Below are 25979 nucleotides of genomic sequence, written 5' to 3'. Positions count from 1 at the left end.
CCGAAAAGAAAAGTATTTTGTGCTAAATTATTCCTGATTTATCTTCATCTTTAATATACACCCCTGAATGTGAGTGTCCTATTGTAATTTTATTGTTTATTTCATGTGTTATTTGAAGCTCAAAAACATATCTTTTAATAGCGCAAACCGTGTTATAATTGTTCTATTTTAATGAAGTAGATTAAAAAGTAACAATAACAAATAATACGTACGCAGTATTGTCTGAATGGAAAATGAGGTGTAACTTTTGTAAGTGACCTATACAAGTGTACATTCAGCGTAAACGTGTTCGATCAAATATAATATTTACTTATATGAATAAGTAAAACACTTTAATAGGTGAACACGCGAGCTCTAAGGTTGCTGTTAATTATCAAAGACCGGACAATAAAAAGGGTGATTAAACAAAAGTTATTTTTTTGCGTGGAAAACCTTATAGAAATATTCAATATCAAAAAAATAAATGAACATCATTCAGATAACAATAGTTTGCATACATTTTAGACGCATTGTTCTAATTGTTTATAATTATTTGCCGTTTAACAGATATCATTCCTACGTATTTAATCAAATTTTCATTTGTAATACGTTACGTAAAAACGAATAAACATTTTCACTGATGGTAAGGATATTTATCTCTATTTATACTAGAAATACTCGTTGATGTCAAAAAATTGTTTGATCGAGTGACGCAATCACAGAATGTGAACATTTTTATTTTTGTCTCTTTCGAATAATCGATCTCTCAACGAAAATCCCGACCTTCGTGTACAAAATAGACATGTAATCTAACGCATATAGGTACTGATATGCAAACACACGTATACACAAACACGGATTTACGCAAGTGTCAAACAACAACAGAAAAATAGCGAACTCATTAATAGTACAAATAAAAGCGGAGTGATTATACCTTGGATTTTAAATTGACGCACGTATATTTTTTTAAACAACCCCTGTCGACGGATAAACTTGAAGAAGTGCAGTGTTTCCAATCAGTTTTATTTTGAGTCCACTTCGTGTTGTTTATGAATGAAAAATTTGAAAATAAAACAGTATTGACGCTTTTTCATTTTTCAAGGTTAGTTTTTCCGTTGAAAAAAAGCAACACTCGCAATCTCGATTGAATTTGAATATCATAAACTGATTAACAGAACGTTATGTTCCAAATATGTGATGTTAACGAAATGTAATGTGATTGGATTAATCGTTAATTTCCTCACTCCTAACATGCATGATCTATTAGGACAATAACTATATATGATAATAATATAATAATGCGATAATAACTAGATTACGTATAGCTGCGAAAGTGAATTCGGAGGTGTGAATAATGCTGCTATTTGCTCACTAGTATATGTCTAAAAACAATCTCTGCAAGCTTTTTATGACGCATTATGCGAATATGACGTGCTGTTGCTGTAGCAGTTTTTGTACAAATCATGTGTTCGTATAATATATTGAATTTATTTTGATTTTGAATGTGCATTAGTGTTATTGTACGTACTTGTTTATTTGTGGATTACACAGTTGGCAAGATTACGTATGCCGAGAGACAAAAAAACGTCGTTTTGAAAAAGAACAATTTTTATTTTTCGTATACCACTTGAATGTAACAGACTTAAAACATACTGCACCGGTAATTACGTTTTTCATTATATTTATTGTAAATAATGAAATATTCTTCCAATCGAGAGCAGATATATGTATACATATTATAACAGAATAAACTGATGATATAACATATTAATAAAATACTGTTCCAACCAGACGCAGAAAAGAAATTATTTATCGATGCTACATATTTTTGTACTAATTCGTACATATATACGTGTGAGAAACGTAATTACTATAGTGCAACAGCAAGCTTGGTTCAACTATATTTCTCCGAAATTCTACGTAAGCTACAAAAGAAAGGTAACTTTGTGTACCACGCATAATGTTCTGATATAGGGTATGTGTATAAACTTCAATTGTGAAGAACATGAAAAACTCTAACGTCTGTTCGATAAGAAGAAAAAATATGTAAAATAAAAACTCTATACAATATATATAAAGTAAAAAAAATTGTGGCATAACAAGAGTGTCACGCAGTCAATGTCAATAAAATCCCGTAAACTTTAAATAAACGATGATGTGTACGTAATGAGAAATAATAATAATAAAAGCAACAAAGCAAATGACACTAGTGTAAGAGTTGCATTGCAAAAGCCCCTTGTTACCGACAAATTATTCGAATCCAAATATACGCATCCCCTCTTGCGGTAAAATAAATGCGTCACACACGCATACACACACACACACACACATCCGCGCAAGAGCAACGGCAGAGGAGTAGAAGTTTCGCGATATCACACTACTCTATCGGATCAAGCATCGTTGCAAGACGCCTCGACGCGTTCAATGACGAGCTTTAATAATCAAAGCCTCCTGCACGGAAAGATGAGCCGCCCACGCGGTTGCGAAGGTTATATGTAACACCTACACGTGTGCGCCAGCTCGTTGATACATCTATACACCCACACTTAGAGCCTGGATGCAAATTGAAAAACGACTTCCAAGTGGATCGATTTGACAGCGGCTCCTTGTCACATCGCTTGATAGTACATATATAGATAGGAACAATTTTCGAAAACTCTTCAACTCGACGTAAATAAATGTGATGCTCTGCAGTCCACCGGTATAGATCTCTCCCCCCCCCCTCTCTCTCTCTCTCTCTCGCGCGCGCGCGCGCGCTTAATTAACTTTCGACTTGATGAAACGAAGCCGTGCGCGCGCGCGTATTTGGTACATGCATACACGCACATGCCTGTGCGTATATTACCGGCCGCAATTCGGTCTATCGGCCCCAGCGATCGATCCGCAGCGGTATAGCTCTATAGGTACACGATGCGTGCGAGTGCGTGATATCATACCTGTGCTCTTTTCTTCCCTCTCTCCCCCTTTTTGTATCACACAAGCGATGCACGATTGACAGAGTCATGGTTTCAAGAGGGATTGATTCTTCTTCTATACTGGCTTTTTTTATCTCGGATTCGCAGAAAACTGCAGGCTTGAGCTTTGCTGATGGGCTTTTTTCCGTGCGGACATGTGCGCGACGGATGGAAAAGTATATTAACCCTAGGTATACTTTTATAACAAATTCCGAGTTCTTCTAATTGCGGCAATTAACTTATAGTACACACAAGCTGCAGCGCTGCAGTTTTTATTTGCCCTAAACAATAACTCTTTTATTATTTGTATATAAACCCGGCTTGGATTCTCGTTTATTTATAGTTTCGCAAGAGGGACTGAAGTGGGTTTAACTGCAGAGTCGCGCAGGGATATACAAAAGAGTGTAATAAGGGAACCTTCGATTCTGCGAATCTGTAAGCCGACTCTTCGGTTCTTTGGCTTTCTTTTAATTTGTACACAGTGTAGAGGAAACGTAAAAGTGCACAGTACACTCCTTACTTTTCTATATAAACATCGGACTCGAGAAAACAAAAGAAAAAAAGAAGCCTACCTGCGATCGCATCACGGCGTATGGGTCGCGACTCGATAAAAGGAAAAAAGCTATTCTATTCTGAAGGAGGGCCGCTGCGAGGCGCGTACAGAGAGAAAGAAAGCAAAGAGGAATTGGAAAATACTCGAAGAAAGGAAAGACTCTCTTGACTCCGTTACTTTAGAAAAGCGCTTTGTACAAGTCGTTATACTTGTATAAGATATCTTATACGTAATATACATATATTATATATTCGGAAAATGAAAACGAGCAGACATGAAAGTCGCGTGACTTTTGCAAAGACTTTTGAGGAATTATATCGTGTATATGTATCTCCTAAATAAGTAGCTGTCTTTGCGTTCTGCGTCTCGCCGAGAGAAACAAGTATATACACTTTGTGCGAAAAAATCGAATTGTCATTGGCGAGTCGAACGAGGAGTCAGATTTGAAGTCAATACTACTATATAATGAATAAACTGTAAGCCAATATGTTGAATTGTTATTGCTTGACAATAAGTAAATATATGATTATAATGGATATATCGCGTTACACGTAAATGGTGTAAGTAACGTTAAGCCTTAGCGTACGTTAAATAAGTAAGTTCTGAATATTATGTATTTTGAATGTGCAGAATTACTGTGTTATTGATTCAAATGCAGTCTTTCTAAAGATGAATTATTTATTTGTTTATTACAATTGTTTACCTCTTGCAAAAGTTTGTGTCGCCTTTCTTTTCGCTATCAACTCTTCGCTTGTGACAAGAAACAAAAGTACATATTTTTTGGAAACTAATAAATGAAAAATTCGTCGATGCTACACACTAAATCTTGGAGAATATTTGAATTTTGCTATAAAAAATAGAATTTACCTTCTTCGTAGACCATATCGTGCAAAAATAGAACAAAATCTCAAAGCAATATAGAAAGCGAAATTCGGACAAGCGAGAAGAAAGCAAATATGAGAACATCAAAACGTGAATCCAATCCAACAGTAGGACGAATGTTGAGAAAATTCTAATAAGAAAGAGCCGACGGTCGTTTGATGTTCGATCAGAAGACGACATAAAGTATAGCGGACAAAGTTAAATGTGAAATATGCGATGCGAACAAGTAAACAAAGTAGATTGACGGGTCTTATTTGTTATAGTGCAATTGCAAAAATAGGCTCTTGTTCATATGACTTACAGTAAGAGCATCGTAAGCAGTATTTTGTAAATCTCTGTTTAACAATGTTTTACTATATTTTGTTTCTAAATACATGTCTATTGCCGACGACATCATTGAGTTTATCATTTATTTATCTTCCCGCAGAACATGTATTTTCCTATTTCCCATATTGTCTATTTTCTACGCAATATACATTTTCTGTATAATAAAATGACGTGAAGTGCAATTTCTTTGGAACCTGTCATATTAGTAAAAAGGTAAGCTTTTTAAATAATATGTATTGCTAAATGAAACGAAAAATTCCAGCACAAAAATAAAAAAATCTTTAGTCGAGGGATAATTGAAAACGCATTTAGTTATTTCGTGCACTTGAATCTATATAGCTTTATTTACATTATTACAGCTCTCAGCTCGCAAATTTCATGCGGTTACCTCATGAATACAATTCTGGCGCTTTTTTAAAATTTATAAAACCATCTACAGACAACATTAAATTCGCTATTGATTCTCGTAGTTTGTTCAATCATTATATACACTCAGAATAAAAAGTATCTAATTTACGAGTGTGCGCGTCAGCGCTATCTCATAGATATATATGTATATGTATCGTATTTACACGCGGTTCTCGTTGATTACAATTCAACGAGACTTTTCGCATCGAAGCTGCTTTTCATCATTATTTAATTATACATAGCACAATTAAATCGTTCTCATAAAGATCGTTGCATTGAAAACAAAATATGCTCTCGCGTTCTGTTTGTGCTTACTACAGATGGCGCATTTCTGTGCCACGGTCTAATGTGCCCTTTTTTACTTGCACACGTTAAAAGCAGCAGAGATATCGCATTGATTAATTTAAACTTTGTCCCTTTCATTGTCCTTTCTCCAGGTACATAAAATTCCTTCCACGTGCATATATTACGTTGCGAGTTGATTAAAACACTGTTCGTAAATATAAATTCTCACCTTTGATTAGAATATCTTATAGAGTTCAAACAAAAACAATCAACGAAACATTAAAAATCTTAGTCCTCACCGCTACACGCCTTCTTTCTTGATTTTTATAACTTGCTGATATTGAAAAAAAATAAATAAACTGCAACAATAAAAATCATCCATCCGTACTCAAAAATAAAATGCATCAAATAATTGGATCTCTTAGAAATTTAAAAAAATTCAACAATCCGTCCAATTGCATTCCAAGTAAAAAAACTTACCATGCTCCTATACGAAATATATACTTTGAATTACAAATCGCTCTCTCAACACTTACAATTCATCATAAATGGATCACTCTCCACAGTGAAGGTATAATAAAAAATCGATACCTCTAGCACTGTGCAGCAGCAATGCCGGTCTCGCAAATAGATAGAAATTGATTCATCGCTCGAAGCGAGTCCCCTCCTCTGACTCTTTTGATTAGGCGGCGTTGCTTCTGGTTAGGTAGGTCTTAGGTCAGACGCCGTTTGAGGTGGGTGGGTTGATGTTGCTCGGAGGCCGCAGCAAATCGTGATACTGCATGAGGGCCTCTCTTAGCGAACGCGAAACCTGATTCGAGGCCGTCGCTACAGTACACTCAACCAAACAGGGGTACAGGCCGATCAGCTGCTCCCACACTGAGCGCTCCACTGCGTTGGATTAAAAGGTACGAAAATATAAGGTATTGGTTTTAGGCGTAACATTAGTAATTAAGCAATGTAACTTTACACGGTATCATTGCTATATTAATCATTAACCCCCTTCTTGTGATGATTAGTAATGTAAAGAATTTCAAAAAATAGCTTTGCACACCTTACCTTTATAGTACTCAACAAATACTTTTGCATGTTTTGAAGATGTACTATAAGAATTAACCAAGCTACATAAAGTAACTCTAAAAAGAATACCCATCACCACAAAAAAAATCAATGCACAACTCACCCTTATTTGCAGGCGCTTTCTTCAACGAAACGACAAGAGTTGCTACTGCTTTGAGAACGAAGGATATTTCTGACAACCTGTACCTAGAAAACATTTTTATAGTGACCTTTTTTGGAAAGCGTATGCCAATACGAAGCGAAGTGTTAGATGGCTTAGCAAGACAGGCGTTACCTAGGCAGTGGACATTTGCCGCTTCGTCGCTCGTCCTCGATGTATCTCTTTAGAACCTCTTGAAATCTATGAAGCAGAGCTGTGACAGCAAGTCGTCCGGCGACGCCGCCCTCATCACGCTCAGTGATGCTATCTGTGCTGTTGTTCTCGATCTCGTTGTTCAGCCCGTCTAGCAAAGAGAACTGAAGAAGCGTCTCGAAGCACGTTTTCGCAAACTCTTCTCTTAATTTAGGTTCGCCATTCTTTTCTATAAATACAAATAATTAACATTAATTAATTCAAGATATTTAAAATGATAAAAAGAAAAGATATTTCTAAGCAAGTATTGATTAATAAATCTTAATAGAAGTTTGAAAGATTACCGATATTTGAAGTGGCAGAATGAATAGACCCTTTGTTTAAGAGCATGACTACTCTTAAGATAAACTGATGCGGAATATGCTGAGAATGCGGCAGAACTTCGTCTCTCAAAAGCTCCATTACTTGACAATCGACTGCTTCATCTGCCTGGATTTCCTCGACTCCACGATCCGTATTCATAACACTAAACACCAAATAATAAATATTTAAGACTTTGATTAAAAAATGACAAAGCGCTTTTTAATTTTATTTACCTAGACGGAAATAGAAAATGATCAAGAGTATCGGCAAGCTCCTGCCACATATTCTGGAAATGATCGGGATAATTTCTTGCAAGCGGTAATCCTGTATGTAAAATAGCTAAGAGACTCGTTACGGCTAGTTTCCACGTTGTATGCGAAGGGCAGGCATATTTCATTGCCAGAGGAACATGTAGTGCTTCTATAATATGTTTTAGGATTTGACCTTCAATCACAGCCATCTCATCCGCGGTCTTTTGATACAAGCTAACGACCATAGACAGAGCTTTTTCTCCGAAAGGCACGTAGTTCATAGTAACCCAATCGGCCTAAAAATAAAGTGTATTCGTTATAATCATTTTTTAAGCTTTAGACGAGTATTTTTGTGAATTTTATCAAAATTCTAAAAAGAACTTACAGATACGCCTCTGACTTGGGAGATGTGCTTTGTAGGAATTTTCCCATATGTAGGTGCTTCACAAGCTAATTTTGAAAAATATAGAAGCTGTAGGAAAATTGGGCCAATCATAGTTTGCAGATTTTCTGGAGTCGACAGTGCTTCCTTTAATATAGACATAAGATTTAATAAGGTTATTCGTTAAAGCACAAAAGATTAGTATTTATCAATTTTACCTTCTGTAGTAATTCCATTGAATGAAGTACACCATCTTGTAACTGTGTAAGCACGACATCTGGCACAGTTGGTAGTATGTATGGTGTCGATTCGCCGTGTACTGGAACTGCAACTGCATTCTTTAACACTTGACACAACTTTTGCAAATCCGTGGCAGAGAATCTAAATCAATAAACGTTAATAATATGGATTTTTCCGTTATTTTATTCAATTTAAACATCGGCTAACTTACTTATTTTTAACGTGTTGAAAAACCGCAGGGAATATTTGAACGAGTGCAGTAAGGAATGCTTGTGAAGGAATATAGGGTTCAATATCGCCTTCTTGAGGGGGTGATGTGCTATCCAGACCTATGCTCAACCAAATTCGCCACGCAACTATCCACAGAGCCTCAGAATCCTCAGATTGTGCTGGGTCATTATTGTCTGCATTTTTAGGAAGATACAAGATCTCTTGAAAAGACTTTAAGGCGGCTAGAGATACCTGTAACGTCAATTACAAATAAATGATAATTTTAATTCTTTCAATAGAATTACACAATTTTACTTGTTATATTGCATACCTCATTGTTTTTACTCAATGCAGAGTTTTCAATAAATTCTAAAAGTAGGGACCAAGCGCGTGGAAAATCTCCTAACATTTGTAAAAGTTGACGCTTCGTATTAAAAACTCTTGCAACGCCGCTTAAAGTTAGTACCTGTGTAAAACAAAATAACATTACATAACATTCTCAATTATTCAAATGGTAACACTGTATCGCGCAACCTATTATTTTCTTGTTGCGTAATTCACATATAATTATTCGTACCTGTGTTTCTGCCCACTGTTTCTGAGCGGTATTTCTGCTGTGGTGGATAAGGATGTTGCCGGAGGTATCGACTTTCTCACTACTCGCTGAGCTTGACAGGCTCCTCACTTTGTCTAACAGCGGAAACAGTACCTGCCAAAGCACGGCCTGCCAAGTCGGCTGATGAAGCAGGCTGCCGTGAGCAGAGATTGTTGAGAAGAGCGTTTGACTGGCAGACTTGCGCACCGCCGGTCGTGGGTCTACACACAGATCACCTAGACGTGCATATAAGCACATCCAGAGCTTGTCGAAAGGCGGCATATTCGTCGTGCCAGGGAAATCAGGAAACACGGAGGCCGAGTCACCTCTCAGCGAGGCACATATTTTTTCTTGATTTTGATAAAAGTAGTCGCTTATATTCCACTGGAATGATAAAGGTTTAATTTTTATAAAGATCTTAGATTTATTATTTGTATTGGTAGATGTAGTTTTGACCTACCATTTGACCAACAGCGGTAAGTGAAATGTTCAACTCTTGAGTTTGGGAGCCAAACTTTGCTGCCGTATCGACGCAGAGCGGAAGGCACCTCCAAGGCATCACAGGTAAAAAGTCTGTTACGACCAATTGTAAACATTGGAAAGCTATTCGAACTAGAGCTTCTCTGTAAATGCAGAAATAATTTGTTATATACTTTATTCTCTGATGTTATGAGAAATTGATATACGACAGCGATTTACCCATGATGATCAGAGACTGCACCAATGATTCCTAGCACCAATGGCCAGCCATGAAACAGTGTTTCACCAGCACCATGCAAAATCTGTAGTACACATTCTAACTGTCTCTGTCTGACGTCTGCGTGTCGCACAGATGATAATTCAGAAAGAGGTCCTAGGAGAAGAGTTTGTAGTTTCTGGAAAATTAAATAAAATCATAAGTAATTTAAACGAGAAACAAAAATTATTAAATTGAGACATAACTAGAGCAAAATTACTTGATTATCTCGAAGAGGCTGAGGATATTTGTGCTGGAGCGCTGCCTTCACCAAGTATGTAATCGCTTCAACGCCCCACTCTCTCATTCGTATGTGGGGATGCTGACAAACTTCCAACAAATGATTCGTAAGTGGTCTCCATAAAACTTCTACCCTTGGTAAATTCACTAAACCGGTTTCCAAAAGCTTTGCCACCGCGAAAAGAGATGGTTCCTGTCAAATTTAACGTAAGATATTTTAATTCCCAGAATAAACATCCACAGAAAGCTCGTAAAATAAAATAGAGATTGCTTAAACTCATACCCTATTAGTATAAGCAAGTTCCATTGCCTCCTGGCTGAGCTTGCAAAGTGCATCGATGAGATGATGAAGAGCAACGTCATCAAGATGCTGACTGCTTTCAAAGAGCCGGCTAAGCATTGCGCTAAGTACCGGCAAATCCGCCATCACTGCGGTAGTGAGCATTGCGTTCGAGTCTGCAGCACTACGTCCAGCCTTGAGCGACCCGCCCGTCGATGGTTTGAGTCCAAGAATCCAGGCGAGATGCTGCAGGGTTGTTAGCACAAGATGCCAGGCGCTGCCCAGAATACTGCCGTGACAATGGGCTAGTAGCAATAGGGCGCGCATACACTGCAGGTTCTTAACCGTCAACATTACAGGACCTTGTTGAGCACCTGTCAAACAAATTAGTGTTATTATCTCTGTTTTTCTTAACTTACTCTATTAAGTGTAAAACTTACCAATCGGCAGAGAAGCGGTAGGTAGAGGCGTGCCAACGGCAACAACCTGCTGCCTGTAGTCTGAGTCTCCGAGATTTGATGGATTGTACTGTCCACCAGATCCGGAACCTGTTCCTCCGGCATTACCCGCGGCGGAGGCATCTTGTTGTTGTTGCTGTCTCGCAGCACTAGGTATACCCTGAGGCGCGCTGTATAACACTGTCAGTGCGTAATGCGGAGGTAAGGATGCCTTGCAGATCGCAGTAATAAATGCGTCTCGTGGCGTGTGCAAATCAAGCAAGCCGCAGAGTGAAGCGAACGTCTGGATCTCCTTTAGTACATTTTCGGTAGCAGATTCATCAGTACTGGCATCGATAAGCGGACTCAGGGCAGCAAGAAGACCGCACCAGCTTGAGTTAATTAGCTGCACATGCAGCTTGCGCTCAGATTCGCTAGGCTCATAGCGTCGCTCGGCTGATGAGCCTTCCTCCCGAGGACCAGTTATAGCCAGTGCGATTGACCGGATTATGTCCAAGAGACATGCGTATGCAATACTAATACCATAACCGTCCGGAATTTGTGGCGGCTCTACTTTGTCAAGCATTTCTAGACTGTTAGATAAATAAAAAGTTAGAAACAATTTAAAAACTATAAAACAAAATATAAAAGAGCACTGATATTACTATGTTGATTTGGCTTGGCCACTTGGGAAAGTTGCAACTACTGGAAGCCAAATTCCTCTTGAATAAAATCCAGGCTGCGGAGTAACGCCCGGACCTATGGGCATTCCTGCCAATAGTGCAGGTGCTTGACCCTGGGCAATCGGAGCTGTTGATCCTTATAAAAAAGTAATTTATTATAATTCACTACTTTTTTTGGAGTCAATTAAAAAATAAGCTACTAATAATGTGAGCTAACCTGTGTTCGCTTGTACCATATGTGGGTTCACAAAAAGACTATGTACATAGGCGCCTAAACTGTTAACTATATCCTGAAAGATATTAGTGGCATGCGGCTTTAAATCATAACAATTACAGAAACTCGTCAGTAAATCAGCCTGTACTGTCATTTTGTGCAAAACTTCCAATGCCAAAGCACGCTGCCATGGCGGCTTGTCGGGATCCAAAAATTTAACAATCAAGGACAAAAATATTTCGCATTCTGTTACCTAAAACGATTTTCAAAAATGGGTTACAATTTGTAGTTTAGAACTTGACATTAACCATGATCAATGTCTCGATTTCGAACTTACCAGCAGTGAGTGATACTTTTGAACCAAAATAGATACTACTCTCAGTAATCGCATACTGATAGGAAAATAAGGTTTATCGAGAGGTGTTGCTTGCTGCACTGAGGCTGGCACAGAGTTTCGATACTTGATATTAGGTGAAAATAATTTTATAACAAGAGCACAAACACGTTCCTTGAGAAGAAAACTGAATTCTGGGTGCTGGTTGCAAAAATAAAAAAAATGAATATTCGTGCGTTGTAAATTAAATTTGAAATATTTTGAAAAATCTTATGCGTTTCTTACCTTAAAAAATACTGAGGAAAAATTTGTCAAAACAGACTCGAGTAATTCAAGACCGAAAGTTCGCGTCATTTCAGTAATACCAATCAACCAGTATGGTTGATCAGCATTAACTAATTGCACTAAGTCCTTTAAGGAAAAAATACTAATTAGTATAAATAAGAAAAAAAGATTGTGCTGTAAGTGATAGAATAGAGTGGAAAACATTAAAAGATATAGATAACAAAACTAGCATTATCAGGCCATTCCATGACAACTTTGAAAATGTATCTATCAGATATACTTCAAGATACTGAACACAAGCTAGTAACAGTTTTTTTTTTGTGTAAAATATCTTCTTGTTTCAAACATGAAAACAAATAATTTTTTTAATAAATATAATCTTACTTGAAACATTAAATAGGCATCGGCGGCACAAGGCCTAAGAGCCTTTGGTGCTTGGTTTGTAGGCACTTTAAGTTCTTCTAAATTGCTTTCTTCGTTCACTGGTTGATCTGTATATTGCTCATCTTCAGCTACAACACGTTCAAACACCAAGGAAACTAGTTGTCTTACGGTAGCCCCAGCAGTATTGATAGTTGTAGAATCTTTAGTAAAATGTAGTCGAAAGCAGAGTACTAAATTCTGAAATATCACAAAGTCATTGAATTATTGCATCATCTTAAAATTGTACAACAGTATAAAAAATAATAGAATCCTATTAGAACTTACCCTTGCTAATGTGTCTCCATGAACAAGTGAATTACTAGTCAGCAACAGAGTTACAGTCTGTAAAACTTTGACTTCTTCAATACCTGCCTCCATTAGCGTCCATAATGCATCTGTGATGTATCGAGCTCCTTTTTGATCAATAGCTTGCTGGGTTATCAGTCTTTGCATCGTGCTTAGACAAAACTAAAATAGGATGTTTTGTTGTAATGACAAGCAACAATAGACTTTATATTATAGATATTAGTATAAATCTATACCTTAATAATCTTTACATCTTTACTCTCACAACCTTGGACTAGAGGATAAAGGATCTGATTCACAACATAATATATTTGTCCTGGTTGATTATTTGAGGCTGCTTGTCTCAACTTGATTATGCCTTCTTCGCATGACTGAAACAGGTAATACCAAACGAGTTTAGTATTCTATTTTTAAGTTCTGTTGACAGCGATTAGAAGTGATAAACAAAAAGACTTGAAAACGGCGCGCCATTGTTGTGAGAAATATTATTCTATGCAAGAAATTTACTAGAGAATAGGATTGTTACCTAAGAAGCTTTCTGTATCTTTAAAATCATAAAATAGAATAAAAGTCATTTGAATTCATGCCTTGGCCCAATGAAATATTGCTGAACTACGAGATAAATGCTTGAAATGATTTATTTCTCGAATACTCCAGTGCTCAAATGTTCAAAATAAATCTCTTTACTCGATATACAGTGCCTCAGAAAAACCACGTATTCAACAATCGCTTACCTCCTTGATTTGGGGATACTTCTTCTTGGTCTCAGAAGCCAGCGTCTTCAGATCTGCCTGCAAGGACTCGAAGAACTTGGCCACGCTCTCCTGGGGGCCAGCCCCAGTAGCGGCAGAGGGTGCGCCTGACATCCTCGAGCAAATCCCGGGCCAACGCTACGTTCTTCCCTGACGTGTTTGTTTTGTTACCTCGTAGCCTATCCAGCGACGAGGAAGATGCTCATGTCGTGGCGGGGACAGTGCAGTTCAGCGAGGTAGCGACCACACCAGACGATCTCCGAGTGCGGGCTGAGTTGGCAGCATGCCGATTATCAGCAGCAAATTGACAACGAAGCAGCAGCGCGTTCGACGTGTACTTTACCACCTAATTCTGCTGGAGTACCTCGACTGGTGTGTGTGTGCGGGGCATAAGATAGGCGCTCCTCCTCGCTCGCCCTGTTTTCTTTTTCTGCCCTCGGCCCTCCTCTCCTCTCTCACTCTCTCTCTCTCTCTCCTTTTCTTCTTCTTTTATTATTGGCCGGAGCTTGTGTATGTGTACGTGTGGTGCAGCTCGCACACGTATAGACGACCGCCGCGGAATCAGCAGCTGTCAATTTCACGTAGGATCAGCGATCAGATATGGATGAGACAGTTCCTCGGTCTGCGGCGGACTGTAGTACTGGTAGTACTGTACAGTGTACACTCACTGTACTGAAATATAGTATGCACGAATATAGATATATATGATAGATAGGTGTATATAAATACAATGAGAATCGCGCATACGGATCACGGGCTGGGACGCTGCCGAGGTGTCACGTGGGTGCGCGGGCTCTTTAAATTGCTTTTGCTCCGTTGCTCCAAAATAATGAAACTACAGTTATTTTAATCATCCAACTACCAAAACCTGATTTTACTACTCATCTTTGCTCAACAATCTCTGTCTCTTATTTTTATTAGAATTCGAGAAAAAATGCATCAATGTCGTGAAGCGTAGTGTTATAATAAAGACTACTTTATTAACACATTCTATTTCAATATTTATCGATTATAACCTCGCTGAAGGCTCTTTAACTCCAAGATAATTATTGCGCCAACGCATCATGTATGTAAGTATACATATAACTATGTAGAAAACCCGCAAGCCTCGCGCACAAGTCGCATGCGCGTCTGTCCAGTGCTGCAGACGAACCTCGACCAGACCACAGTCCACACACTGTGTGCTAGCTGCTGTGCAGGGCTGTGTCTGGCTACGTCCTCTCGGCAGTTCATTGTCGGTATCTCCTGGTCGCAACGAAATTTTTTTGGAGCAGGTGACTGCACGTCTTGTTTTTCTTCTTCTCTATCTTTTATACCTATCCCATCTCACTTTTTCACAAGTTTCCTCTCTCCAGTCGAGGTCTAATCTAAGCATTGGTTCGCGCAGTATGTATGTATAGGTCCAAACACACATCAGCCGTTCGATATTCCATTACCTTCCTCAAGAAAGAAGCGGACTGTTCCAGCGATTTATATCGGCTAATCTGAATTTTCGGGGATATTCTTTCAGATCGAACAGATCACCAGGATCGAATACAATGGCGCTGGCGAGAAGAGCGAGTCACTCCGGTAGCTGGTACTCGGAGAACGGTAATTTAACTCTGCTGCACTTTTCACCGCGATAAATAATGCAAGTGCGCGCGTGGGCCAACCTTGGCTGTTTAAAAATATATGCACGCGCATATGTGTAGTTTGGTGTCCACTGATTCGAATTGCTTTATCGGAACGGGGTAGACGAACTCGTTATTTATGCGTTGATAAATAAATACTCGGTTTTTATTGTTTCGAATCAGAAGAAAGTGTTGTTCGATTAGAAAGACCCGCGCATGCTAAAATAAGAAGTTTATTATCGTTCAAAAATCAATGCTGCCTGGTTATTTTTAAGGTTTTGAGCTGAATAAGCAGCTTGGGGACTGGCTGAATGCAGCTGACCTGTCTCATGGGCCAGCCAGAGCGATTATATCACCGTTAGTACCAGTCTTTAAATTACATTCATTTGATTCAATGACCGCCTACATGACACATTCTCTTTTAATTTTACAGCCATGCTGGCTACAGCTACTGCGGAGCCTGTGCAGCATTCGCCTATCGCCAGATTAGTCCTGTCGTAGTGTAAGTGCTTATTAATTTCATACTATTTTTTAAAGGGAGAAAAAAGATGGGAATGAACTTCTTAGTTCAATTAAGTGATATATTTCTCCATTCCTATATCCATGGTGACTTGAAATGACAGACTTGCTGTTACGCAGCCGCAAGATATTCATTTTAGGCCCATCCCACCACGTGAGATTACCAGGATGTGCTCTGACTCAGGCTCAGGTCTACAAAACACCACTGTATGACCTGCATGTCGATCAACGAAGTTGGTATTTTTTCTCAATATTCAATGCTGTGTTACTCTTTTTTACACAAACATAATTATTTCATATTGTGCTCTATAGTAAACAAAGAACTTGCGGATACTGGCCACTTTGAGTGGATGGACATGGACACGGATGAGGATGAGCACAGCATTGAAATGCAACTGCCGTATATTGCTAAAGTTATGGAAGAGTAAGTAGTTTTATACTGATTCCCAAAAATTGAAGAAATCATTGATCTGACCAAACTAATAACTTGATCCAAACTTTTTTGTTTTAGCTTCAAGGACTCATTTACTGTTATTCCCATTCTTGTTGGATCTCTTAGTCCTGAGCGGGAAGCTATGTATGGAAGACTGCTAGCACCTTACATGGCTGATCCTCAAACCTTATTTATTATTTCCTCAGACTTCTGTCACTGGGGTCAACGGTTTCGTTATACTTATTATGACAGATCTTGTGGTGCTATTCATAAATCTATCAAGAATCTTGATCAGATGGTTAGAATTTAATTTCTACATACTTTTCTGATCAACATCTATACATTTGATGAAATATAATTAGAAAATTTGCTTTTCAGGGAATGAACATAATAGAAAACATGACCCCATCATCATTTACTGAATATTTAAGAAAATATGGTAACACAATCTGTGGTAGACATCCAATAGGAGTTTTGCTGCAGGTAATTATGATGATCCTATTAAAAACTCTCTATGACTTGAGGAAAAACAATACTTAGTTCACAATATTTTTATTTTAGGCAATCCAAAGCCTTAAAGAGACTACTAATGGCCAACGAATGACGTTGAAATTTTTAAAATATGCCCAGAGCAGCCAATGCAATAATATGAATGATAGCTCTGTCAGCTATGCCAGTGCTTCAATGGTAGTTGAATGATAATAAATTTTGATATAGCTCCTGCCGTCAAGCGTTCAGTGCTATAATACACATAAACGTTATTTTTTGGTACATATGCAATATTAGGTGTCAACTTTAGGCACGAAAATAAAATGTTATTAGGCAGAGCTCAGAAAAAAGGCCTCTTCCAGGTGGTATCAGCGGGTGATACCGTACTTACACACATACTTAAATCTACAATTATTTTCATATAAGAGACACAATCTACATTTTTTAACGTACAAATCACACCGTTATGTAAAGAACGAGGTAGGAGAATATTAAGAAACTAATTGTAAATTAAAGACTGACTATTGTCATTTATGTTTAGTGCATTAAACGAAAAAGAAATATTGAAAAACCAAGTGTGAAATCAATATAAATATAAAAAGATGAGATTATACGTATTATATACGTACGAAAACACGAATCATCGTGAACGCGTGGTCAACTCAATATTGAGTTCCACCTCAAGTTACGAAATCAGGTCCAATACATAAATAAGCACTGCAACATTCGTGATAACAGATTTTTCGATAGAGTGTAGACGAAAATGCCACAGATTGTCAAAGCTAGTTGCGTTTTTCTGCCAAAAGCTTAGCATTTAATTAGTTATAATTCACCAACAGATTCTTCAAGTGTATCACCCTTCTGTACACTATGCATAAAATATTAGCACCATAGATATTCTCCTCAATTTTAATGGATTTCTACGGTCAAATTTGTCTTCTAAATTAGAAATATACGTTTTGCGTGTATTATAAATTTCTTGCTTTTATGTAAGTTAAGAAAATTGCTTACGTTAAAGATAACGTTTCAGAAGCCATTGCAAATTTTTGTAATTGGACTTTAGGCTATACCCTAAAGATTGTCCACGGTTATTGTACTGTAACAATCCTATAATATTATATTATAGCTAAAGAATTGTATTGTTTTTCTCTATGTATATTGAGAAGTATGAAACTTCATGGTCTTTCAATCGTGATAAATTGTTACTCTAAATTATGCTTTATTAAAAAGTTAACGACATTAATGATAGTATGCGTTTGTATGACAATAAAAAGCATTTATGTAAAAAAAAAGAACTACTTCATGCACCTTCTCTGGCAAAAAAAAGAGTTAAAAAACCATAAAAAGTTGAATTGGAATTAGAACTTTGGAATAGGATATTTTCAGGAAAAAGTACCATCAAAATGCATTTACTTAAATAAAGCTTTATGAACAAAAATATTCGGCTGTTTACTACATTGTTTATAAAAAAGCACTTATCCTGGACAACTATCATCTCTCAGTTCAGTTTTGTTTGATATTCAATCACAGAAGGATTCATAGATTTTGAGAGAATACAAAAATTCACTTTCGAACTTGTATTGTTCAGTGAATATTTTCTTTTCGTCATCCTTATTATGAATTCACACAATCACGTCACGTAATTCATGAATGCACAACACTTTCAGTTCATTTTTATGCACTATCATCAGAGTCATCGGGGTTAAAATCTGGGTCATCATCATCATCCTCATCATCCAAGTCCAGATCCTCCAGATTTTGGAAAAGGCTCTCATCCACTTTCACTGCATCACCTGTGAATAAAGAATAAGGTATAAAGAAAAAAATTACTTGCATTTAAATGAATATCACGTTTCTTACCATCATCCAAGAATTTCAAGTCAGACTGATCCAAAGTCTTGTCTGTCATGAAAAGTTCTCTACCAGTGAGTTTCTTTCCTTCTTTTTCGGCTAGTTCTCTCTTCTTATTTATTCCTGTTTCTTCATTGAATTTTTCTTTCCAACGAAGGAATGTTTCTACTGTAACTCGCGTTCCCTCAAACCTTTTCTGTCGATACAAATAATACCATGGAAATTAATAGAACAAATTTGATTTAGATGACTTATAAAAATTATTTAGACAAGCTCATTACTCTTTCAGCTTCTTCTTCTGCTTTAAGCTTTTTGGCTGCATTTTCTTCTCTGCTTAATTTGGTTTGGTCCCACTGTACATTAAGCCATTCTTGAGCTGCACTAACCAGTGTAAATACCATCACAGTTCCCAGATTTTCCTTGATCTGCTCTTCCAAATATTGCATAAGTTTTTCAGCATCACCTTCATCAAAATTTTCCTCGTCCTCGATTGTAACAATCAGAGGCTCATCTGGATATTTTGGAGTATACGTGAATTCTAATCGACAGGCTAACCCGTTACCCGAATCCAGCTCATACTCTTCGGACTTGATTGGTATGTCAAACTTATGAAACGGCTCTTTTTCTAGAACTGCAAAGTTTGCATTAATGCACAAAATGCTTTTTGAAATTCTTTAAAATATGTTAGCGAAATGTGAAACCAAATCTTACTTTCTAGTTCACCACAATAGATTGAATCCAAAGCTTCTATTTCGTTGGACTGTTCCTCTTTGTAATCCATTTTGTTTTGTTATATATATATATATTTAACAACAATAACTATAAACTGATATATTAACACAAGGCAATAAATATATATATGTATATAATAAAAATACTACTTATAAAACCCAGACAGTGTTAACACACATAACCTATCATCACTTAACCTCCTTGCAGTGACCGTATTATTGTCAAGGAAACAAAAGAGGTATAAAAAAATAATACGGCTCGTGAACACTTGTAAGTTACGACTAAATAAACGATATGCTGGCGCACAAACTAATCGTTTAACGAACGAATTCCCACATTTTTAGTTTCGCCTCTTTCCTCGTGTGACCGCAAATGCCGAGCAGCAGTAGAAACGCGGCAATTTCGATCAGACCGATCAGACGTCTGTGTACCCGTATATACATAGTATACTAAGGTAGAATATAAGTACGTACTATAGCGCATAAGTGGAAAGAGTGAGGCCAAGTCAGCCCACTAGGCACACAAAACTATATCTGCAACGCTGCAAAAAGTGCACTTGTAAAAAAGGCAAGTCATTCAATTAAGTATATAAGACGGCGTTCATTGTAATCTATGCTATAATCCAACGAGTCATTTGCAGTTATGTATTATTTTATCATTATAATTATTCCTTATTGTTTACTATTATATACTATAATGATTCCTACATAACTATACAATTATTGCATGGTATAATTAAAATAATTTATATTTTTTTATCAAACTTTTAATCTCCAATGAAAATTCGGTTTCTATATTCGGACGATACTTATGTATACATTCCATCATTTCTCGCAAACTTCTTATCAATCAGAAATAAACATGATAATAATTATTCTTCCTGTTGCGTGTAAAAAAAAAAAAACTTTCACTACATAATTCATACCAAATTTCATATAAAAATACGAATCAAAGTTCAAGCAAAGAATCTGAACTAAAAACTCGTTTTCGCAGTGCTCCGAAATCCTGGCAAAAAAAATTCCCCAAAGAAAAAACCCCACTGGAGCTCCAGCAGCGGAAAAAATCTATTAAGCCAAGCTCAAGAAGAAGCAAGCGCAATAAGACATAGCGACGAGCCAATCGGTCTGCCAAAAACCAAAGAGCAAGTGCGGCCCACTTCCCTTTTAGTACAATCGCTGCAGACGAAAAAGAGACGAATAAGTAGCAGAGAGCGACCAGACCAGACCAGACACCAAACCACCCCCGCCGCCCGCCGGCGACTGCCGCGTTAGTGCACGGAAGCTCCGTCAGACGGAGCGAGCATGTGTGTGTGTGTGTGTGCGCGGGTTAGGAGCTGCATATACAGTATATACGTATATATAACATACCGGCGCCGGGCGCGCGCGAGGGAACAATCAATACAATCGACGCAGCGAGTCGCGAGCTGCGCCGCTGCTGCTGGCAAGGGGCGGCGGGAAAAATTAGCAGAAGCGGCGCGTATAATACTTGTTAATGTAAGAGGTGTCGTCGCTGGCAAGTAGAAACAGACGAAGGGGACGAGCCCGGAGAAGAAGTTTTTTGTTGTGCACGCTGGGCGCACGTATATAGCTTCTTTCCGATACAAGCAGTCAATACGAGGAGAATAACAATGATACAGTAATATCGGCGGGGCATCGCACAATACGGTGTCGCATCATCCGCATAGAAGAGAATGACGCGCACATAATTAAGCTGTACACAGCGAAAAGCGCAAGTGTGCAGCCGATGGACCGTCCCGATAGCTAATCGAAGCCGATCTAGGTCGAGCTAAAAAAGCCTTTCTATGACAACGAGTGTATAGCACACAGCGCAGCAGCCGGTGCAAATGTAAGGCTGCAACCGATCGCAGGTATACACCTACAGCTGTATACCTATATATAGGCAGGAAAGAGAAAGAGAGGGTGGCATCGGGGCAGCGTCGCGCAGCTGTTATCGGCGCGCGCGCACGGCCACTTTTCCTGCGAGCGACTCTCCCTCTCTCTCTCTCCCCCTCGCTCAGTAGACACGAGGCACTCGCCGGAGCAGCTCGACCCCGTAGACGCAGCACCTACGCATATACGCATATAGTATAGCTATACATACGTGTGTTGTACAGGGGGGAGAGAGAGAGAGAGAGAGAAAGCTCGCAACATGGCGGCGGCGCAGTGCTGCGGATCATCCAGCAGCAGCAGCAGCAGCAGCTCGGAGGAGTCGCCGCCGCGACGAGGAGGAGTAGCCGGGCGACCGAGGCCCTGAGCGGACGCGCGAGTGCTCGGATCGATGACGACGACGATGAGACTGGCCAACGTGCGCTCTTGTTGTTGTTGTTGTTGTTGTGGTCGTTGTTACTTCGCGGAGATTCCGAGGACGCTCGAGTAGTGCTGCGTACACTCACCACGTACCGCTACGAGGAGGCGAGAGGGAACTGCACCGGTTTTCATGGGCGGACGGAGGCGCGAACGCAGGCTTCTGCTCCTGTCAACGTCGAGGCGGTCGAGGGGACGAAGAGTAGCGGCAGTAGTGTGGCCGGCAAGATGCACCTGTACTTCGAGAGGAACGCCAATGCCAAGTGCGACTGCAACATTTTGTCGCTCAGCTGGATGGGCAAGCTGCCGGACGAGCTGCAAGAGGTTGGTGTTTTTATCTTCTAATAGAGGCCACTCGTTTATCGTTGCAGTTTTCCATACTGGCGCAACAGTCGCTTTATGTATTCTAACGCAAACAGTATTTTCGGTGTTTGTGTCCCCTCCGTCCGCACGAGCTTATGCTTGTGCACAACTCGTATCTCGATTACGTTTCTAGTGTTGACTCTGACTTCGCGCTAATCTGTAACTATATAAGCCAGGATTGAATGGGCTTCTATTCGGTGTTTACTTGCGCTCGGAGAAGTCGTTTGTTTATGCATATACTGGAACGGTTCGTACAAATCTCGCATGATTTAGGCTCAAAAACCACGAGCAGCAGAATAACGCAATAGTTACAAGCTTGTATGCGCGGCTCGATCGATAAAGTAATTAGGTCGTTACATGTCTCGGACTCGTAAATTATTATTGCGGAAACGCCGCGGGAGAAAATTAACTCAAAAAGAGCCTGATACCTACTCGATGTAGCCTCGATGAAAATACGGGCTAAGGATGTAGAGGTACGTCTCTATATCCTCGTATAGTGAATTAGTTTCCTTGAACTATGGAGCCCTTGCAGAAGTTTAACGACGGCGTACAAGTATCAATTTTCATCCGACGCTCTATAGCAGAGCTTAACGGTATTTTCTTCTTGCAATGCTAAAACAATGCAACATGTAGCATACGTATAATCGATACGATAAGACATAACAAGAGTGTAGTGCAACCTGACCTTTCATGCAGTATTTATCCGCGGCAGCTCTATAAAAGCGACTCCTCCCCTTACGCGCAGCTCACGTGTACTTTATTGACAAATTGAAAAATTAGCGCGTGCAAAGGGATCGTTCTATTTTCGCGAGAAAAGACACTCGAATCCGCGGGGCAACGTTTTACCCTCTGTGTGCGGTATCACTCGGCGCGAAAATAAAAAACGATCGCGGAAAATTCCTGGCGTAGTACTGTACCGACGCAAAATCAATAGAGGCGCATGTATTGTAACTCGGTGCGATAACGATGTTCCTCAATTTAGAATGCAGCAGCGTATAATTTTCTCGATGTGCCTCCTTGCAATTCCCTACGTTTATTTCGATTAGCGCATAACGCATATCGGATTTTAAAAGTGTACAGTTGCAGAGATTTTTCCCTCTCGAATGATATCCGATTTACAATAAAGCAGATACTCTCTCGCCGGTGCAGGCTAAGGCAGAAGATGTGCTCCCGTCGCCCTTCATCCGGAGCATAAAAATATTATGAAAATGTATAAAAGTCGCGCACACGAGCTGAACAATGCCTACGGGAATACGGCGCGCTTTTAAAATCGAACTTTTACAACCTGCGTACCACTGACACGCATCACGAAAAGTGTATGCCCGTCACGTTTTAAACTTAAATAAGTATAAAACAGCGCATCCGAGCGTATGGAAAAAAAAAGTTCTCTACCACTATCCGCACGATTAGCGAATCCCGACCCAATAAAAGCTCCCGATGTAAACGCGCGTACGCGCGACCGCCTTGGAGCAACTTAAACAAGAGAATGCGAATTAATGCCGAAGCCAGCGGGCATCGCAAAGAGCGCTCGGGGCACCCCTCTCACTCAATCCCGTGCACGCCGCACACGAAAATCACTTTCAGCCCCGCGTCGCTCTTTTCCCTACACCCGCCACTCGAGATACTCGACCAGCTACACGTGTATACGGCTAATAAAGAGCATCGGCCCGCGCGTCCAAGTGCGTAGAAGGCGCTAAACGCGTAAACGAAAAAGAGAGCGGATACGCGTGACGACGAGCGGGCTAATCGGGCCTCGAAATTGGAGGGCGTTCCGACGCAGCGCACGCGAAATAGAAACGAGCAATTTCACGAAGTGAGGAGCGACGGGTTATCTCCGGAGTTTCTCGCTGATGGAGATCGAAAATAAGCTTTCGAGACTTGCAGTGTGTAGGAGGACGCGATTAGCCCGAAGCGCACCTACTCCGCCCGACGACGCGCCTTTCGATTTAATTCGGCCGCGGAAATGAATTGTCGCGCGTCCCCCCAATTTCCCACCTCGTTTGTCTTCCATCGTGGCTCCTGGGACGAACTGTCGTCGGCTCGTCTGTGTGTATTATATGTTATGCTCGCGATCGTGCGGCGCGAGAAATTTTTTTTACCGAGGAGTATATTTTTCATCAATAATGCCTAACATAATCCGCCGCGCAGGAAGTGTGTATAGTGATTTATTTCTCGTTGCCTCGTATCCAAGGGAATTTTTTATCAATTTCCGGGTTCGCTTATTACAGAATTTCCGAGGGATTGAGAGAAGAAGGAGGAAAAGGTACGGCAAAAAGTGGAGGGGCTCCCGGGCAAAGCCTTTTATGCCGGTATTAACGCGCGAGGACACTCTGATTTTCTCTCCCCCGTGTATAATACGCGTTCGCCGGTTTTTAGGTCCGCTGCGTTTGCCCCGGAATCGAGCGCAGGGATTGTAATAAAAGTTCGAACGAACATTGTTATAAAAATAAAACTTTGCAACTTCGCACACATACGCGCGCGCGCGAGTGAGCGTCCGACTCTAATCGGTTTTATCTACTTAGGTATTTATACGGCGTTCGCGCGTCCCTCGTTAACTTGCGGACCGAGTTTAATATACATTCTAAACTTTCTTTGTAATCGGAATTGTTGCCGTTCAACGCGGTACATTTTCCTTTCAATGGCGACTTATTATCACTTCCGCGACAATAGAGCCGCCCTCGAATTCCGTATAAATATTCGTTATCAGGAGGCACAACACGCTAATGATCGAGATTCCCGATAGCCGCTGATGGTTGTTATATACATTTGTACGCAACAACTTGGCTAAACAAATTAATTCACACATCAGATATAGTCGCCTCCTTAAAAAAAAGAAAGTAAAGCAGGACGATCGTTTTCGCGCAGTCTAGGCCGTCGACGATGTGCCGTGACGGGGCGGAAAGTCTGGCGCAAGGTCTTGGCTCGTTGCGTGCAGGAGAGGAGAGACGACACGCGAGATGCCCCCGTGCATTAGATACATACATATAGACGCCGCAGATCGACAGGCCATTGACGAAGAACGTTTATTTTATTTTTTATTCTTCTTTCGCGACGACCGGGAGATTTTTCGTTTTTCTTTTCCCGTATAAGAGAGCAATGGCAACTCGATTATAGATGCACCGCTTGTAAGACCGAAAAAAGGCGAGGAGGCGAGGACGGGCAAAAAAAGTCCAAACGCGTTTAGCTGATGCCAGTTCCGCGAGAGCTTTCTCAACGACAGCGCGCACGTTGACACTAATCCAATGCTGCGGCTGTATTTCCCGCGTCGGACGAGTTCCCGCGTGTATGTATATAGGTATATGCGAACGAGAGCGAGAGACGAAACCGAATTTATTCCCTGTTTTTTTATTCCTCGCGCGACTTTAAAATTCGCCAAGAGAGAGAGAGAGAGGGTTTCTCGCGATCCCGCGAGAGAGATTTAAAAATGCAGCCGTTTCGATAGAGCTTGGCTGGATGACAAGTGCGGAAAAGCGTTCGGTGAATTAACGATCGATTTATCGCCGAGACTTCGCGAGTCCAATCGATAGATGCGCCAGAGGAAATTGCAGTTACATGATTGCGAAGCGCTTTGTATAAGCTGTACTAGTAGCTCGAAGCCGTGGGTTTGTTGTTTAGACAAGCTTTCTCTGCAGGGTTCGTAAGTGTAGACAGGCACGTGGACGTAAACAGGCGGGGAGATTGAAAATCCGTGATCAGTAGCGTGTATCCGATTTCTCTTAAAATAAACTTTTCGTTAAAGCACAAACGAAGAAGCTCCCAATCATCCTCCTCAACCTCAACACGCACTTTTATATGTGTTAACTTGTGTGAACAGTGCTAATTCCCAGAAGTGTCACCCTTCCCCTATTTTAAAGATTTTGATAAGTTCTTTCTGATCCGTCTATCGTAGTCTTTATTGTTAATGAAAATAATCAAGTGAGTGTAAAAAAAACTTTAAAATACTGCATATTCGAATACTATTTTATCGAATTGAAACTATAAATTTAGTTTTTTTTCTTTTGATGGGTTTGTGTGGTCTGCTTGCGATTGCGCGATTTCGATGAATCAACGGTTGAGGAAAGAGAGACTATTCTTGTTAACAAGGCTTGATTGCTGATTAAAGTGTAAAGCTGGAGATTTTAGACGGATTATAATATTATTGTCTTTTGATGTGAATGTATTACAACGAGTTGATATGTTAATTCTAAA

At 39.7% G+C, this 25979-nt stretch overlaps 4 protein-coding genes across 6 annotated transcripts in view; 2 read left to right on the top strand and 2 right to left on the bottom strand.

Moving 5' to 3' along the window:
* Positions 1-5007: 5007 nt before the first annotated feature.
* LOC100120556 (protein MON2 homolog) lies at positions 5008-14141 on the bottom strand. 2 transcript variants are annotated; one of them, XM_001604139.5, is made up of 23 exons: positions 13474-14141; positions 12976-13110; positions 12719-12901; positions 12395-12631; positions 12011-12136; positions 11729-11926; positions 11395-11644; positions 11160-11313; positions 10498-11087; positions 10061-10431; positions 9758-9970; positions 9501-9676; positions 9262-9424; positions 8784-9185; positions 8538-8672; positions 8208-8458; positions 7975-8137; positions 7760-7903; positions 7357-7670; positions 7105-7286; positions 6743-6989; positions 6572-6654; positions 5008-6279 (listed from the first exon to the last, which is right to left on the bottom strand). In XM_001604139.5, the coding sequence occupies exons 1-23, from the start codon at positions 13603-13605 to the stop codon at positions 6107-6109; spliced, it is 5022 nt and encodes a 1673-aa protein (XP_001604189.2). In that variant the 5' UTR covers positions 13606-14141; the 3' UTR covers positions 5008-6106. The 2 variants fall into 2 exon arrangements, with proteins under 2 accessions (XP_001604189.2, XP_008206065.1); XM_008207843.3 differs by having other exon boundaries at positions 6572-6648.
* A 464-nt stretch (positions 14142-14605) lies between these two features.
* Positions 14606-17973, top strand: LOC100120583 (protein MEMO1). 2 transcript variants are annotated; one of them, XM_008207844.3, is made up of 9 exons: positions 14606-14765; positions 15002-15081; positions 15377-15458; positions 15535-15603; positions 15741-15853; positions 15933-16044; positions 16132-16351; positions 16432-16536; positions 16615-17973. In XM_008207844.3, the coding sequence occupies exons 2-9, from the start codon at positions 15030-15032 to the stop codon at positions 16750-16752; spliced, it is 891 nt and encodes a 296-aa protein (XP_008206066.1). In that variant the 5' UTR covers positions 14606-14765; positions 15002-15029; the 3' UTR covers positions 16753-17973. The 2 variants fall into 2 exon arrangements, with proteins under 2 accessions (XP_008206066.1, XP_016843243.1); XM_016987754.2 differs by having other exon boundaries at positions 14622-14765; positions 14879-15081; positions 16615-17970.
* Positions 17947-19677, bottom strand: LOC100120608 (RWD domain-containing protein 1). The gene is made up of 4 exons (XM_001604180.6): positions 19105-19677; positions 18675-19024; positions 18403-18589; positions 17947-18335 (listed from the first exon to the last, which is right to left on the bottom strand). The coding sequence occupies exons 1-4, from the start codon at positions 19172-19174 to the stop codon at positions 18217-18219; spliced, it is 726 nt and encodes a 241-aa protein (XP_001604230.2). The 5' UTR covers positions 19175-19677; the 3' UTR covers positions 17947-18216.
* Positions 19678-21137: 1460 nt separating this feature from the next.
* The window catches only part of LOC100120633 (tubby-related protein 4), a 32102-nt gene continuing 27260 nt past the window's right edge, over positions 21138-25979 (top strand). The window contains exon 1 of the mRNA XM_003426228.4: positions 21138-21752. Coding sequence (XP_003426276.1) covers positions 21657-21752 — 96 coding nt within the window. The 5' untranslated portion in view covers positions 21138-21656. The remainder of the gene's footprint in view (positions 21753-25979) is intronic.

Source organism: Nasonia vitripennis, chromosome 5 (assembly GCF_009193385.2).
Source record: "Nasonia vitripennis strain AsymCx chromosome 5, Nvit_psr_1.1, whole genome shotgun sequence".
NCBI classification, from domain to species: Eukaryota; Metazoa; Arthropoda; class Insecta; order Hymenoptera; family Pteromalidae; genus Nasonia; species Nasonia vitripennis.
This window is presented reverse-complemented; position numbering and strand designations above follow the sequence as displayed.